At 38.3% G+C, this 17,924-nt stretch overlaps 1 protein-coding gene across 1 annotated transcript in view; it reads right to left on the bottom strand.

Moving 5' to 3' along the window:
- Positions 1 to 17,924, bottom strand: part of GARS1 (glycyl-tRNA synthetase 1) — a 44,953-nt gene that overhangs the window by 4,785 nt on the left and 22,244 nt on the right. Inside the window, exons 9-14 of the mRNA XM_049641651.1 lie at positions 14,092 to 14,254; positions 12,619 to 12,783; positions 8,435 to 8,547; positions 7,464 to 7,604; positions 3,018 to 3,103; positions 1,128 to 1,237 (exon numbers count right to left, since the gene is read on the bottom strand). Of these exons, the coding sequence (XP_049497608.1) occupies positions 1,128 to 1,237; positions 3,018 to 3,103; positions 7,464 to 7,604; positions 8,435 to 8,547; positions 12,619 to 12,783; positions 14,092 to 14,254 (778 nt within the window). The remainder of the gene's footprint in view (positions 1 to 1,127; positions 1,238 to 3,017; positions 3,104 to 7,463; positions 7,605 to 8,434; positions 8,548 to 12,618; positions 12,784 to 14,091; positions 14,255 to 17,924) is intronic.

The raw sequence follows: 17,924 nt of genomic DNA, 5'->3' as shown, positions 1-17,924 counted from the left end.
CCTCAAGAATAACCGTGCCTTATATTTACATGTCTGGTGTCTAGACTAGGTTCTGTTGAATGAATGAAAAGCTGTTCCTCAAATGTCAGGAAATGAAGACGCAATGAGGGCAGAGAACAAAATAGTAAGTTTATTAGCTGCCTTATTACCAAGAGTATATCAGACTTTTTAAAATACTGGCACCAAGAACTTATCAGTCTATTCTTCAAGGTTAAATGTCCCAAAAAGAACTAGAGAGTTGACGTCTAACGTCACGTACACTCAGCTGCAGAATGGCCATGCAGGTAAGACTGTTTCATTCAGTTAATTTGATATACACGGTCTCTCCACTCTAGCCGGTCTTCTGATTGATTTCCTGGAAATCTGTGCCTATAAATTAAAGGAGTGTAATTTCTGCAGGCAGTAGAGAGGTAAGAAAGGTGAAGGGAGGCAGAATGAAGAGATAAAGTGGAAGGCATGGAGCAGTGATTCAGAAGCATCAGGGTCAAAAGAAAGCTTGTGGGAGTTAATGAAGACTTCTTAGAAACATTTATCCTTAGCAGTGCTTGAATGCTAGGAGGGCTGTACCGCGGACGTTACTGCCCAATTTACTACCTGTCAATCTCCCGCACTAGAATCGCTTGGGGTTCTTATAAAAAAAATACAGATCCCTAGGTCTCAGATCTGTGAATCAGTATCTCTGGAGGAGAACCTTTACCCCCCAAATCCCCCAATTTTATGCTGTTTGAGAAAGTTCCCTTTAACACTTCACCAGTGCACAGATACAGTTAAGTGGCTTGGCTAAATTCTCTGAGCTGTCCCCTGCTTCCCAATTTTCTGAAAACATGTACCAGTATCTTCCATTGATGCAACACAGATAGTTCCCCCAAAGTAATATGTTCTGTCTCAGAATAAAGAGCACCAGGCAACTAACACAATGGCATCTAGAATAACCTGCACATCCTAAAGCTCAAGTGAGCTACATAAGAAAGTTTTTTGCTTTGTAAAGAGTTAAGCAAAGAGGAATGTTAACATCACTAAAACATTTAGTAATTAATCAATCATCCAGAGTCTTCTTAATAATGTACTTCAGGAAATTACATTCTCTGACACTGTAAGAGAATAGTGTACTGTACAAGACAACTTACCGTTCTCTGTTCATCTCCCTCCCGTACATGGAATGTATGTTCAAATACCGTATACATGATCCTGCCCAGGCCAAAGGAGGGTTCGATTACATTCGGAACAACTTCTTCCACTGCAAACGAGATAGAAATCCAGTAACATTCTCTCAAACCCTGCGTAATGCATTGCAGCTCCTCTCTAAACAAGTCTTATTAGCACTAAAAATATCTATTCTGGATGGATTTGACTGCTCCCGTACATCAGAACAAAAGCAGAACATTCCTTAAAACTATTTGCTGGTAGGAAACATGATGCCTTTAAAGAGTGAAAGTGGAGTGAAAAAGTTTTTCACCAAATTTAGTTGTTTATATGGCAATAAAAATGACACAAGGTACCAGAGTGTTCCTTCCACAGTATACTACAGTTGGTAAGCTACGATCAACAGCAGCTACTCCATCATCTGCCTTGCCTTGCCTTGCAGAAAACATTAAAACTCTCGAGCTTTTATAAGACTTTGCTAGAACCAAAGATCTACCACCACAGCAGACAAAACTAACAAAGACAATTCCTACACACAACAAGTATCACATGCTTTTGTGTTTTTATCTTGCTATCTTGATGAGAACTCTTTAAGAAAGTCAAGTTACTGCCATTGTACTTCCAAGGCTCTGGGGTCAAGAGGCCTTCAGAGAAGTTTGCGCAGGAATCTGTTCTCAATCAAAGACATTTACCAGAGGCCCCACATGGGTGAGGCTATACCTGTGGTACACATAGGAAATGTATTCATTACTTACTACTCACAAAGAAAACACTGCTAAGCACTGGGTCTAAGGTAACTGAGCTTAACCTTAGAGAATTTGTTTCAAGGGAAAGGAGATAAGTAGAACCAAAAATTCACATATGTGGAGGAAAAGGGAGGCTGTTTCTTTTGTCTGTGATAAAGAGTAAGAGTAACATGGTAGAAATATGACCAAGGTATTTTCTGCCCATCCTTCTGGGTCATCCAAGCAACAGTAAAGTGCAGTTCTGAACCAGCCGCCAGAGTGGTGGCTAAAAAGCCCCAAAGCAAGAAGTATCCCCTGCTTACTCCCATCACTGCTCAGACTGCTTTTACAGCTCACGGAAGCCTGGCTATAGGGCTGGCCAAACACAAATGGAAAAGTAGGCCTACTCTCTCCATTAGCAGTCCCTTCTCAAATACCCACCTACTACTCTCAGTTTCCAGAAACTTCTACTCAGCCACAATTAACCATAAGCATCCTCTGTATATTCTCCAAAAATCCCAATTCATATAATTTGTTCTATAAAAATAATCATCTCCTTGTCTTTTAAAGAAGCAGGAAAGATCATTAATCTAAATGACTTTTAACAGATTTTGCCACAAAAGACAGGAGGGGTGAGTTCTCTCCTTTGCTTAAGAAACAAAAGGACTTTTCCTTAAAATGAAGGAAAAAAAAAAAAAGATGGTTTTCATCAAAGAGATATTCTTCATATGCATCTCAGGCCATAGGAAATATAAAGGTGGCATTACAAACTATTTTTCAATATTGACACAAATTTTTTAAAAAGGCAAAAGATAATGCCTTAAACATATTCATCAGATTTAGGGTTGTGGCATTAAAGATCTATTTTTCCTCTTCAAATTTTCTGTAAAATGGTTATGTCATAAAACTTAAAGAAAAAAAAAAACTTCAAGGATTGTGATGATTTTAAGTTTATTTATTTATTTATTTTGAGAGAGAGAGAATGCTCGTGAAACGGGGGGGAGGGGCAGAGAGAGAATCTGACAGAAGAGCCCAACATGGGACTGGAACTGACGAACCCTGAGATCATGACCTGAGCCAACAAGAGTCGGACGCTTAACTAACTGCACCGCCCAGGCACTCCGTGTTTAATTATTTTAAGAAATTTACCATGTAGTGTTTTCTGGAATCTCTTCACGTTGACCATGTCTTTTGTTAACTGAAATGTTTTCCCCTCAGTTTCAATAGTGAATTCCCTACAAACAAAACACATCTTGCATTAGTGAAATCATGCATCCTTATGCCTTAATTTAAAGGAGTTTTACCAACTGCTATACTGTTTTCATTTTAAGTGGAATACAGCTTGGTCAACTCTCCAGGTAAAATAGGTAAAGCCAAATTTAAAATATTTCATAAGGAATACCAAACTAAGTATTATATTAACAATGGCACCAAATAATATTGTAGGAAGCACCCAAAAATATGACTTGTCTTATAAAATTCCACAAGTGACCCAATGACTAATTCCTTTTGTTTTGAGATGAAAATAAAGCCCAAACCAATTTTTTTTTTTAAATTCAGTTTTAGAATAATTGCAATGAATTTGTCAGAAACAGGCCTGCTGGCAAAAAGACCACTGTTCTCATTACTGTTCCAACTAATGTAAAAGTGACAAGGTTGTCATCTAATAGGAAGTAATTTTAAAATCTCCACACTATTCCAAAATAAACTTTGACACTTCTGTTGGTGAGGATCAGCTTCAAGAAGTTTAATGATTCTGTCTGATATCCCTCCAAAAATCACTGACTTGCATTGTGTTCAGGTCCTGAGATCTGCCCGTTCCATTTCAGGTTATAACAATTTACCTTTACAAAGCACTTCATTGCAGTACCTATATTTCAGCTTAGGAGGTATTTCTCACATTATAACTGGTCTGCATTCATCTTGGCTCACAAGCAGCTCGGTGCCAGGAAAAGAGAGCCCTCGTGTGGTTGTCTTTGGAGCTGTATACTTGGCACATGTTGCACTGTGTGTTTTTGCTAGTCTGTAGCACTGATAATCTCATGCATTTTTTGAGTGGTTTTCACTGATTTCCTTCATTTTTACCATTTTGTCTGAAGTTTGTTAAGTGCATTAAAATTCCATTACATAAACATTATCACATATTCTCTCTGTGAGTACAGTCTAAGTGCAGAGTAGGTAACAGTTATAAAAAAGCTGAAATTAGCAAAAAGATACCCATTACGTAAGAATAATTAATAAAGGAAGTGGTCATGTTTGTGACAAATAATGGTATCTAACTAGTGCTCTAACTTGTCCATTTTAATGGGATTTGATGTTGTTTTAGCATAAGCATTGTTAATTCTGGGAGACCAGAATGTTTTAAAATTTCCTACTGAAATGGACGATCATATCTTCAACTTGTTATAAGCATTCATCTTACGACAGTTTTTTTTTTAAGTTTATTTATTTTGAAAGAGAGAGAGAGCACAAGCAAGGAAGGTGCAAAGAGAGAGAGGAAGAGACAGAATCCCAAGCAGGCTCTGTGCTGTCAGCGTGGAGCTGGATGTGGGGCTCGAACTCATGAATCGTATGATCATGACCTGAGCCAAAATCCAGTCAGACGCTTAACCAACCAAGCCACCCAGGTGCCCTGTATGATAGTTCTTTTGACTAAATGTATGTACACATGCAACCACCATCAATCACGCCAAGGCTCCATGGCTCCATTTCAATCCCCTCCACTAACAATCAGCAAGTGACGTGCTTTCTATCACTATAAACTAGTTTCACCTTTCCCAGGGCTTTGCATATTTGTGTCAGATTTCTTTCACTTAGCCTATTGTCTAGGGTCAAGTATGAAATATATCAGGGTTTGCAGGCCATATGCAGTCTCTCGTACTCTTTGTTTTTTTAAGTAACTCCTTGAAAATGCAAAACTCATTCTTAGTTGGAGGGCTGTACAAAAAAAATATAAAAGATTTTTCAAGTGCACTTAAAAAACTGTACTCTCGGGTGCCTGGGTGGCTTGGTCGGTTAAGCGTCTGACTTAAGGTCATGATCTCATGGTTCATGAGTTCAAGCCCTGCATCGGGCTGTCTGCTGTCAGCACAGAGCCTGCTTCAGATCCTCGGTCCCTTTCACTCTCTGCACCCCTCAATAAAATTTAAAAAAAAACCTGTATTCTTTGGTTTAAGTAGTCTATAAATGGCAATTAAGTTGATTAAGTGTTTATACCTTTAAACTCCTATTGTTTTTGTTTTGTTTTAAACTCCTATTTTTGTTTTGTCTGCTTACTCTACCAAATATTGAGAAAAGGGAATAGAAATCTTTGACTATAATTGTGGATATGTCTATTTTTCCTTCTAGTTCTGTCAGGTTTGTTTTACATATTTTGAGGTTGTTTTTAGTTGTATACAGTTAGAATATGCCTTCTTGATGAACTGATCCCTTTAACGTTATGAAATGTAACTCTTTCTATACTAACTTCCCTTGTTCTGAATTGACTTTGATGTTAATTCAGCTACTTCTAACTTAATGATTAATGTTTGTATGGGAAATATTTTTTATTCTTTTACTTTTAAGCCTATTTGTGTATTATAATCACAGCAAATTTCCTGTAAATAGCACTTAATTGGGTCTTGATTTCTTTAGCTAGTCTGACAATCGATGGCTATTAATTCAACTGTTTAGATAACTACATTTAATATAATTACTAATACTGTTGAATTTGCTACCATCTCATGAGTTACTTTCTATTTGTCCCATCTTTTCTTTGTTTTTCTCCTCTTGTCTTCTTCTGGAGTATTTTTTATTATTCTATTTTATCTCCCTTATTGGTTTATTAGTTACATTCCTTTGGTTTTTGTATTTTTCCAGGTAATTGCTCTAGAGTTCACCATATGTATTTTTTCAAACTTATCATAGTCTACTCTCAAATAGTATTATGCCACTTCACATATAATATATGCACCTTACAACAGTATATTCCCAATTCTTTGCTCTCATCCTTTGAGTTACTGACGGCACACGTTTTACTTCTGTATGTTGTAAATTTCACAATATGTTGTTATTGTTTTTGCTTTAAACAGCACATTATCTTTTAAAGAAATTAAATAAAATGTCCTTTATCTTACCCATATTATGAATTGTTGTTTCTAGAGCTCTTTATTTCTTTGGTAGCTAATTTCCACACTTCTGCCTGAAGAGCTTCCTCTAACACTTCACCTAGTATAGGTCTGCTGGCAATGTATTCTCTCAGCTTTTGTTTGTAAGAAAGTATTTTGCTTGGCAGAGGATTTTTGGTTAAGCACCTTAAAAGATTTTATTCTATTGTGCTGTGGTTTGCATTCTTATCTTTGCTCATTTTAATGTAATGAGCCTTTGTTCCCCTGGCTACTTTAAGGACATTTCTCTTCATGACTGGTTTTCAGCAATTTGATTCTAATGTACCTTCATGTGGTTTTGTGTTTATTTTGCTTGAGTTTGAACTTTTTAAATCTGGGTTTTCTGTTTGTAACAAATTTGGAAATTTCTGAGCAACTGTATGTATCTTCAGCTATTTTCTCTGTATACCGTCTCTGGGACTCCCAATTACAGATATGTTAGACAGCCTCATATTAATCCAAAGGACATTTTTTCCCCAGTCTTTCTTTTTTTCTATAGCTTCTTTTTGGATAGTTTCTATTGCTATGTCTTTGAGTTCAATGATCTTCCTTCTGCGATGTTTAATCTACTGTTCATCCCATTTGGTGAAATTTCATTTGCAAAACTGCCTCTAGATGTCCACTGTCTCTTTTTATATATATATTTCCATTTCTCACCTCAGATGTTCATGTTTTCCCTTACATCTGTGAGCATATGAAGCATATTTATTACTGTTTTAACATCCTTATGTATTTATTCATCATGTTTGTCACTTCTAGGTGTTTCTTTTGACTGACCTCCTCAATATGGGCTATGTTTTCATGCTTTTTCATGTGTTTACAAATTTTTTTATTGTTTGTCAAACATGGTACATTTTATATCATTTAGTGCTGGATTTTGTCATATTCCTTTACAGATTTGTCTCTACTGTTTTTATATTCATGCTTAAAACAATTACAGAGACCACTCCAAAGCTCAAAAAGAGAGCAATGACTGAGAGGCATATGTCATTTCTAATTATTCCTCAGTCACTTCCTTGGACAAGTCTCCTCCTCTAAGAAAGCTATTGGGGGAAAAAAGATCTTTATAGTTCATTTCAAATCTATTTCCAGGCTATAATGTCAAAATCTCAGGAATGACAGTTCTAGAAATATAGCCAAGAGATAATACTTACCTGCAAAAAATTTCTAAAGAAACTGATCTCACCCTTTCAGAACCTGCAGAGAGAACATCTCTAACTGAAGCAGATAAAAGTACACATCTTAGGGACGCCTGGGGTAGCTCAGTCAGTTCTTGATTTTGGCTCAGGTCACGATACCAGTCATGGGACTGGGCCCCACAGTGGGCTCCACACTCAGCATGGAGCCTGATTAAGATTCTCTCTCTCTCCCTCTGCCCACGCATACACTCTCTCTCTCTCTCTCTCTCCCCAATTAAAAAAAAAAAAAGAGTACATATCTTAAATCTTACCCTTTCTCATTCAGTAGTTTTTCCATCTCTGTAATGTAGCACTCCTCACAAATGGTAAGGTATTCCAGCACCAGCTTTGCATCCTTCTTATATGCCTTCCCAATTGCTCCCTTATTGGGTTCAAACTGAACAACATTGACTGTTTTGTATGAAGTAGTCAAGGAATCCAAAAACACAGAACTGCCATACTATGGGAATGATCTTGAGAACAATCCATCGTCGACATAAAACAACGACCAGTTCTCTATTGGCATCCCAGACACTGTTTATACTGACATCAAATGCAAAATGAAATAACTACCCTCAAAATCATTCAGACAAATCCTCACTCAAAATAGGTAAATGCTGTCAACAGAGATTTTTACAAAGTTATAGTGACATGAAAGGGATATTATCTAATCAGCAACACACCCTGATACACAGCATAATAACCTCTGCTAACCATTTAACGGACTTCTGAAATGTCTCAAACACAACAGGATCTATTTCCTGTCACTGGCCTAGCCCTGAGGTAAGCTCATAAACTCACTGCCTGGTAAAGAATGGAAAGTTCTACTTTACGGATTTACAGATCAAGTGAACTAAATTATTATTTCACCTACCATTAAATGGCACTCATCTTTTAATAGAAGTAGTACTCACCAGGTGCCCTTTATTCAAAGAGCATGTAGGTGGGTGCAGGTGTGGGGAAATGCATTTTGGAAACAGCTGACAAAAACTGGCCAATACTGTGAAAGATGTTCAGAGCATTTTTATGAATATGCTTCTTTGAAAGACCAAACATCGGATGGGTGTGTCGGATTAGAAAAATGAGAACAGGAAAGAAGCAATGACAAGTGTATAATAGGTTTAAATAAGTGTTGCCACAACATCCAAAACATCTCAGTTTATCCATAGAGTGTACAGAAATGGACTTAGCCATTTTCAGGATGTTTACACTTGAGTCCAGAGTTGTTAAAGTGACCAGAAAGGATATAGGCTCTTTCAGAGGTTTCTCAGCTACAAGTGGGACTTTGGTGGCTCGAGCATGACAAGAAAGGTCATAACAGGAACGATCAGCACATCCGACAATCTCAATCCAGCCCTAAGAAGACACAACAGATAAAAACACTTATTACTTACGCTGAGCTCATTCACAGATGCATGCATATTATAACTCTTTCACATACCCAAAGATAATTCAATTATAGCATCTTCATTCATCTTTTATAAATATTTGGAATGGGAATAGTTTTATATATCAGGCAGCTAACAACCCTATAAAATATAATTCACACATATACGCAAAACTGTCTTGTTTTTTGGACAGATTTATTTTGCCATATTGTGAATGTGGGGTAAACTAATATATTCTAGGATTTATGTATGGAAATAAAATGTGAACTTAGACAAAACCAGTAGATGTGTTTCAAATTTGTGACCGTGATTCCAAATGAATCTGGCAAAAACCACTACTCTCTGAGGATGAAGTGTCTACTTGCTGTCACAGCTTGGCATCATGTGGCTGTGCTAAACACACACCTCGGCTGGCCATGAGCATGGGCATTAATGTTCGATTCAGTTTCCTACCCAACAAAAGAAATCTCGGTAAAGAGCAGGTAACATTTAAGTCATAGACTAAAACTTCACAGCATTACCACCACAGAGATGTCAGGGTCATTTCCTGTTAATATCTATGATACTTTTCAAAAGCACAATCTACATTGTTTTCAAAGACCTTTAATAACCTGTTATTTGAGTAAGATCTAAAGAAGTAAAAGGCTTGTTTTAGTAGATATCTAGTTAGTCCTTCTCGTATGTAGTTTTTGGCCTTTGATCCAAAGAGAATGGAAAAATGCAACCATCGCAACCATAAGCTTTCCAAGCACATGTTACCACGCGGGGTGTGGGGACTAGAGAGGGCAAATATAAACCTCGTAAGCTCAGAAGCCCCAATACATAACCACAACAACAAAACAGGAATTAAAGAGAAGAACGAAGCCTAAAAGCACGTAACTTGATCATCTGACATTCACGAAAGATGTCAACATATTTACATAGTAAAAGGTAACATTACAAAAACATGCCTGAGGATGGCAACAATTCTGGGCTAGTGCTTACCTCTGAGGAAGGAGAAGAAAAGGGTGAAGCATTAGAGGTCTCAGCAACTTTTTTTTTTTTTAATTGAAATAAATAAAATATGAAGTACACAATAATAAAGTGTTAAAGCCTTTTCTCGAATGCATAGACCATCTAGTTTCTACTGAGCGGACTGTTGTACTGACAGAGGCTTCAGATGGGCAGGGAAGTTCTTTACCTGTTTCATTTCCCTGATTTAAGTGAAGGAGAAACAACTCTCCTTTGTTCTAGGCTGCAATGGGTCAACTTGAATAGGGTTTTGGCATTTCCTTTCCTTTCTACAACATGCTCAGCAAATTGCACCAGGTCACTACAGTTTGGTAAACTGTTAACAACTATGACATTTTATAAAGCAGCTAATTTAATAAAATCACTACTGTGAGGACTTAAAACAATAAAAAAAATCTTTAAAGGAGCTCTCCCCTCCCCTGAGAAGTGCCTGGTACTTTTAGGCTTCTGGTTTTGTTTAGCTTTCCAATGACCTTCCGTAAAATGTTGCAGCCTAATCTCAATGCTGAGCCCACATGCCCTTTTTTAAAATATTTTCTTTATTTGTAAAAAAACATCGAGGTACAATGGACATGCAGCATTGTGTTAGTTTCAGGTGTGCAATGTATTGATTCAGTATTCATACATACTGCAAACTGAGTGCCACAGGAAGTCCAGTTAACATCCGGCACCAGACATGGTTACAGAACTTGTAGGATTTACTCTCTCAGCAACTTTCAAATATACGAAACAGCGTTATTAACCACAGTCACCATGCTGTTCGTCACCTCTCCCGGACTGAAGCCCACATTTTCTCATTCCCAATACTTGACGGTTTGGCCACGGCTCGCAGGGGCCCTCGGAAAAGGAGGAGCATGAAGTAGCAGGCTTCATTAAAGCAATGTGGCACAATGGTTAAGAGCACGGGCCTGAGTGAGACCGCCCTGGTTCGTGTCCCAGCTCTACCACTCACTACCTGTGTGGCTCAAGCATATTACTTCTCAGTGCTTCAGCCTCCTCAGAAATAGAACCTATGAGGAGGATTACATAAAATAATACATATGAAGCACTTAGAATGGTACACGGCCCTTGCCAAATATACATGTCAAATGAAGAAACAAATGGAATAAATAAAATGTAATCCAGGCCACATCCAGAATTTAAATTGAGACTGCAAGACAAGAATCTGTATCTGCTTTAGTGAAATTAGAGTCAGAGCAAATTAAGAAAGGGAACTTAAAGAGAAAAGAAATAATCTTCTCTCACACAAAACAGGAAATATTTTGTTGGTTTGATCTGTAAATAAGAAATTCCAGAAAATCTAAAACATGTAAAGAAGTGAGCATTCACCTACAATCCAAAAGTAATGACTACTATCATTTTGGCATACGTCTGTCATGCAAACCTACGAGGAAAAGAATGTAATAAGAAAATCTTAACAGATTACAGAAATTCTTTCCTAAATTCACAAAAGAAAAAGAATATTTTAAAACATCGGTGACAGCCGCTACAGGTATTTGTATACCATTATACATATATACATGTGTGTATGTTTGCAATGCATGTAAAGTCATCTAACACAGTGGCTGGAAAAACCTATGGGGCTAAGAATGGTTTTTACATTTTTTAAGGTTATTAAAAAAAGAATAAGGGGCGCCTGGGTGGCTCAGTCGGGTGGCTCAGCCAAAGTGTCCAACTTTGGCTCAAATGATGATCTCACGGCTCAGAAGTTCGAGCCCCGCATTGGGCTTTGTGCTGACAGCTCGGATCCTGGAGCCTGCTTCTGATTCTGTGTCTCTCTCCCTCATCTGCCCCTCCCCTGCTCGTGCTCTGTCTCTGTCTCTCAAAAATAAATAAACATTAAAAAAAAAAAAGAATAAAAGAAACAACAGCAAAGAAGATATGCAACAGAAATCCACAAAGCCTAAAATATTTTTACATTTACCATAGAAAACGCTTGCTGATCCCTGATCTAGAAGAGACGTGAACCACTTTTGGGGAGATATATACAACTGGAAGTTTCGCTTTCTACATAATATTCTTCAGAATTACTTTTTTTCGTTTTACAAAAATGAGTCATCTTTAAATGACTCATTTTTATTTTTAATTCTCAAAAATGAACCTATTAAAAGAAAGTCATTTTGAAAAGTAAAGAGTGAAGGGCATATGGGAACCAATGACTGTCAAAAGTCACTGAGACGCCTCTCCAGTACCAAATAAGGGAAATGCCAGAAGGCTCTCCACCTCCTTGTTCTGGATGCCACCTTGTTCTCACCGCCACCAGAGCAGAAAGCATCACCTATATCCAAATGACTTTTTTTTTTAAACGTTTATTTTTAGTAATGTCTACGTCCAATGTGGGACTCCAACTTATGACCCAGAGGTCAAGAGTCACATGCTCTTTTGACAGAGACAGCCAGGCGCCCCTCCTATGCCCAAATGTTTGTCACTTCTAAGCTCCAGTACGAATGTTCATGTTTGGGAGGTGGGGATGGGGTGGTACAGTGAAGCAGTAACCTGGAGGTCTTCTCTGAATAACCGTTAAATACACAGAATTTGAAGAAAGGTAGTTCCTAAACAAGAGATAATAATCTCCTTGTCTATTGCCAAAACCTACCAAATAGCTCTCTAAACAAAGAGCACCATGTTTTTCTTTACTCGGCCCTACCACCATTCCCAACACTTTCTGGGGTCCTTGTCAGGAAGGAGGCCACCCCATCTTAGGCGCACCCAGGGATATTACCAGAAATACTGGCCACCCCAAGAATATACACACCAACACTGCCCCATTAGACTTTCACTCTCTCTCCATCTCTCCCTGTGTCTCTCTCTTACTCTCTGTCTCCATTAAAGCCGTCTAAGTCTACAAAGCCCTCTTGGGACATGAGGGGGCATGAGGCAATTGCCTTTTCCATTTTGCTTCAGAAAAAAAAAACCTTTTCTCCTTGTTCCACTCTGACATAAAGCACATAAAAGGCAATTTTGATATTCATGCTCCTAAGTTAACAGCGTGACGGTCACATGCTAACAACCCTTCCATTCTCCTTACATAGGACGTTTTAGATTCGGCATCCCAACAGTCACAGGCATAGTGGGCCATCTCATTCTCCATGTGCTGTCGGAAGCGGAGTTTATCTGGAGATACTCCAACCTTCGTGAGGTAGAGGTAGATGCGGCCAATGAAGTAGCCTAATACTGAGTTGTTAATCACACCCTAAAAAAATTAATGAATAAACAAGTAAATAAATAAGCAAGCAAACATGCAAGCAAGCACAGAGGAAGGAAAAAAACATGCACATTCTTTCAAAGGCCAACATACCGTTTTCAATCTATTCATAATCTACTGAAAAACATTCGAAACACAAAGTAAGCTAATTTATCCAGCTTTCAGAACAATCTCAAATACCCAGAATGTGACTGTGGCTATTTTTAATGGGGTTAACGTCAAGTTAACAAGCTGATAATAATGGAGTGATTCAAAATCTTTCTGCCATACTCACTGGGTCAGCAAAAAATTCAGCCCAATACCTCACACCCTCTATAACTACAGTATTAAAAATGACATTCATAATAATGACCCTATGGATTGGAAGATATATTTCTTCTGAATTAACAGAAGTAATAAGACACGTTGAGGGGATTTTAACGTATCCTTATGCACTGAAGTTTGTACACCCCACATTGTATGTGTCATCTTAGTATTACAGTACCAGAAGGATCTTAGAAATCATCTAGCCCCCATCTCCAACCTGCTGCTGGGCTCTTCTCTACAAAATAGCTGCCAAGTTATCACCCAGCCTCCAGTGGAGTATTTTCAGGGGCAGGAAGTTCATTGTTTCCTGAAGCAATTCACTCCACTATCAGGCCACGGCTACTATAAGAAAGTTTTCACTCACTCATTTCTCCAGACAAATGATTGGAGAAATTTTATTCTATGCAAGACTTTATCCCAATACAGAAGAGATTAAAATCCCGAGGGCTTGCTTTCTGTGAGTCACAATGTCTCCCCCAAAGTAGCACATACTGAAAAAAGTTGGATTGATAATGCAGAGTTCAAACCAAGATCTTTTTTCCAAGTGCTCTGCTAAATCTGTTTTTCACGTTAGACCCAATGGCCCACAAATCGGCATGTTCACGTAATTTCCTCCCATTATAACAATAGTATAGAATAAATACTATATAAAAACAGACACCATATAAAAAATAAAATGACCGGGTTGCCCAGGTGGCTCAGTCAGTTAAGCACCTGACTTCAGCTCAGGTCATGATCTCGCAGTTCTTGAGTTTAAGCCCTGCATCGGGCTCTCTTCTGTCAGCACAAGCCCGCTTCAGATCCTCTGTCCCCACCTCTCTCTGCCCTTCCCCCGCTCATGCTCTCTCAAAAATAAATAAAAATTAAAAAATAATAAAATAATACAGTGACTGCTAAAGTAAATTTTTTATCATTCAGTACACAGAATTTGTTAAGTGCTGGAGTCCCTGAAGAGGAATAACCTAAAGGAAGTTACCGACAGAATCTTACCTGTTCAACAGCATCTCCTAGGCGCATTTTCCTAGCAGACTGTCCGCTGACCTGGGCTTTTGCTGAATACAAATAAAGGTGGAGGTCTGCGACATTCTGGAACTTGGGATGGTCCTTCTCACTGGGATCTACAAAGTGCTCAATTTCTGCCATTGTGAATTCTCTGGAAGCAAAAACATAAAAGTGGCATGCTTAAGTATAAAAAATAAATGAGGCCCTTATTTTCAACTTTATTCTACCATGATATAACCCCTCACACGACAGGAATCTTTTATCACTAAACAAGAAAATTGTTTCCTAAGGGAATGGCATGAAAAAAAAAAAAAGTCTGATTAAGTTTGTGTAGGTAGTTGTTATTTTTAGACACATTAATGAAAACTTCACTACTTGCTTAAATAGTATTTTAAAGAAATAAATACAGTCAAATTTATCTCAAATATTAACTCCTTCTATCTAATGACAAAGATTCTTTGCTTGGCCAAACTTTATTCAGTCTCCTGAAACTCCTCCTAGGCCCATCTGTACACTTCCTTGTAAAATCCAATTTTAGCAAGCACCCTGCTAAGTCAATTTAGCCAGAACCCCTCCCCCGCTTGCTACGTGTGATCACTTCTGGTATCTTTTAGGGTTTGTCATCCTCCACCATCCCCCACATGGTATCTGATCACCCTGGCCTGCCTTCGGCAAGATCCTGTTAGGCTGGTTTAGTCAGAATCCCCCTTTCCCCTCATATTCCCTTTTAGTAATTTTCTAACTACTGACCCCCACCATGCTCCTTGGCTATAAATCCCCTCTTACCCATGATATATTCAAAATTGAGCCCTGTTCTATACTGAGATCCTTTTCCCCTACCATAATAATCTTGAATAAAATCTGTTTCTACCACTTTCATTACTGTCCATCTCTGTTTTTCCTTTGATACTAACCACCACAACAAAAGATTCTTACTTTCAATGGAAAATAATTTTTAAAGAACAGATTGATACAGTTTTTAATATTAGGAAAACTTAAGCCAAAGTCAGATGCAAAAAAGAAATGAGATATTTAATAGTGACTTCCAAATAAAATGGTTTTCCTTAAAGCACTAGCAAGTCTTTATAAATATACACTAAATGAGTTCCAATGTGAAATTAAAAATGAAGTGAAACTGTTCTTTAGCTTTTATAGCAGTTTGGTTTCTTCCTTTTTCTTGCTCTGAACAAGTAAATGACAGATAATGGCACCATACGGCTGGCTTCTTTAGAGTAACAGCTTCTTGAATAAAGTGTTATTCAAGGTTGAGGACATAAGGTATAAATTGAACAGGCTAACACTAAGCTAACTGCATAATGCTGAAATAAATATGCATATAGTAATGGTTTCCCAAAGAGATTTCCCTGAATGGCAATTAAGTAACTATTGAGGGAAAAGTGGTTTAAGCCATGAGTGAAAATCAAATCTCTCTTCTTTAAACAAACTCTCCCCCCCACACACACATTTACTACTGCACTTTCATGATTATTTCAGATGTTTCAAAGTAAAGAAAAATTGCTTAAATGGGTTTTAAAAATACATGAAATGCATTGCAAAAGAGCTCTGATTTTTAAATTTTATTTTTTAATGGTATTTACTTGGCCCCACAGCACCTATATCTTGTCTTCTGACCACTATCAAACATCTGTGTGCATTGAAACATGACAGAGAAGCACAATATCTGTCCTTACATAGCTTAGAGCTGGGCTGTTAGGAATAGAACATCTAAAATGCAGGGCATATCAAAATAAGGGCCCGGCCCAGAATCCCAAAATAATCTGCTGCCAAAGCCTTTCCATCTGTCAGCTCACAGACAGGAGGTGGAAATCAAAACTAAACACGGATTTTACCAGCAGTCTCCTGTCTTTGAGTTCAGAGACTGTACCTGGAACTGCGGAGAACAAAAACACATATAGGTCTAGAAGACAGAACCAGCCAATCAAAGTAAAAATAAATTTTTAGGGGCTCCTAGGTGGCTCAGTTGGTTAAGCGTCTTCTGACTCTTGATTTCGGCTCAGGTCATGATCTCACAGTTCCGAGCTGTCAGCGTGGAGCTTGCCTGGGATTCTCTGTCTCCCTCTCTCTCTCTCCCCTCTCTCACCCATGCTCGCTCTTGCTCTCTCTCTCTCAAAATAAATAAATAAACTTAAAAAAAAAAAAAATCCAACTCAATTTCAGCTCAGGTCATGATCCCAGGGTGGTGGGACTGAGCCCCACATCAGGCTCGGCACAGAGCGTGGAACCTGCTTGGGATTCCCTCTCTCTTTCAAAAATAAATAAATAAACGTAAATTAATAATTAATTAATTTTAAAAATTTCATATGAACACTCCAATACTCCCAACCTAAAGAAATCACAGCCAGGCAAAGACCTAATAACCCTATGTCATCAAGAGGAAATCATAACACTAAACAAATCCTAGCCCTACCCAACCCATGTAACAAAAAACACGGGGTTACTGGCTCATGGAAGAATGAACAGCCTTCTAAGTCAGGATCTTACAGGGGCATATACCAAAAACCAGCCAGAATCCAGACAGGATGCTTTAAAGTGAAAATGACCGGGGTGCCTCAGTGGCTCAGTCAGTTAAGCTCCGACTTCGGCTCAGGTCATGAGTTCATGGTTTGAGCCCCACATCAGGTTCTGTGCTGACAGCTCAGAACCTGGAGCCTGCTTTGGATTCTGGGTCTCCTTTCTCTCTGTCCCTCCCTTGCTCGTGCTCTCTCTCTCTCTCAAAAATAAACATTGAAAAAAATTTAAATAATAATAATAAAGTGAAAATGACCAAGGAATAAAATGTCATGAAGTCCCACAGCCTTTCACCAGTTAACTCCTAGAATCACTCCTCAGTTCTGAGTTGGTTTTCCGATTTACCACTTTTTATTCCAAAGGCCTTACTTTGTGATCCTTTATAACTTCCAAGAGCTACTCTACATGATGTAAACCCTCTCTAAAACACCGGCTTTAGACAAAGTTAGTCTTACCCAGCTTCCTCGGTATTTTGAAAGCATGCCTGCAGACACTACTGGAGCAGACAGAAAGCCAAAAAACAAAAGGAAAAAAAAAAAAAAGACAGAAAAAAACAGAAAAATAAAAGACTCAAACCTGACAAGTTTTGCACTGTTATCATAGCTGGCTAAAGTTTCTGACCACCTCTTTTTTTCTGCACCTCTTTTTTCTTCCACCTGTTTTTCTAAGTCTTGAAGCCCTTCCTCTGTGCAGTCTCCCCTTTCTAGACCAGAAGGCTGAAGGAATCATAGGCCTGAAGATACAGTTTGGTCAATCACAGGAGTGTTTCCTCAGTGGGGGTCATGGGGACTAACAAGATTAGGCAGGTGGTTTGGGTGCTTTGATGTAGAGTCAGTGGTTGGGACATGCTATTACTAAAGTCTGTAATTACAGTGAGTAAGGAGAGAGGAGAAGGATGGGGTGGTGGGGCTGTGGAAAATCATTTGGAGCCTAAGATAGTTAGGTTTACCTACATCTTATTTTTATATGGACTTTATTACCCCAAAAGATGATATTAGTAAGAAAAATGTATAGAAACCACAAAAAATTTAAGTCACAAACAGCTAAGTCACAGTATGTTTCTAAAGAAAAATGTTAACTAAGTGCTAATATGCCGCCCTACATATTCCTGGATACATCTGGCAAAGGGAGGTTATTAGAACAGAAGCGAGTGAGTAGGCTAGATAAAAATAAGCCTGTTAGCTGGCCTTTCTGTCATATAGACGCCTCAAGTATCTGGAGGAATGTCAACTGGTTATGGAAGCACTCTCAGCCCAAGTCGAGCACTGTTGTTTGCCCTGGACACTGAGGAC

This window comes from Panthera uncia, chromosome A2 (assembly GCF_023721935.1).
Source record: "Panthera uncia isolate 11264 chromosome A2, Puncia_PCG_1.0, whole genome shotgun sequence".
NCBI lineage: Eukaryota > Metazoa > Chordata > Mammalia > Carnivora > Felidae > Panthera > Panthera uncia.
Note: the sequence above shows the minus strand (reverse complement) of the source record. Positions and strands in the feature narration are given on the sequence as shown.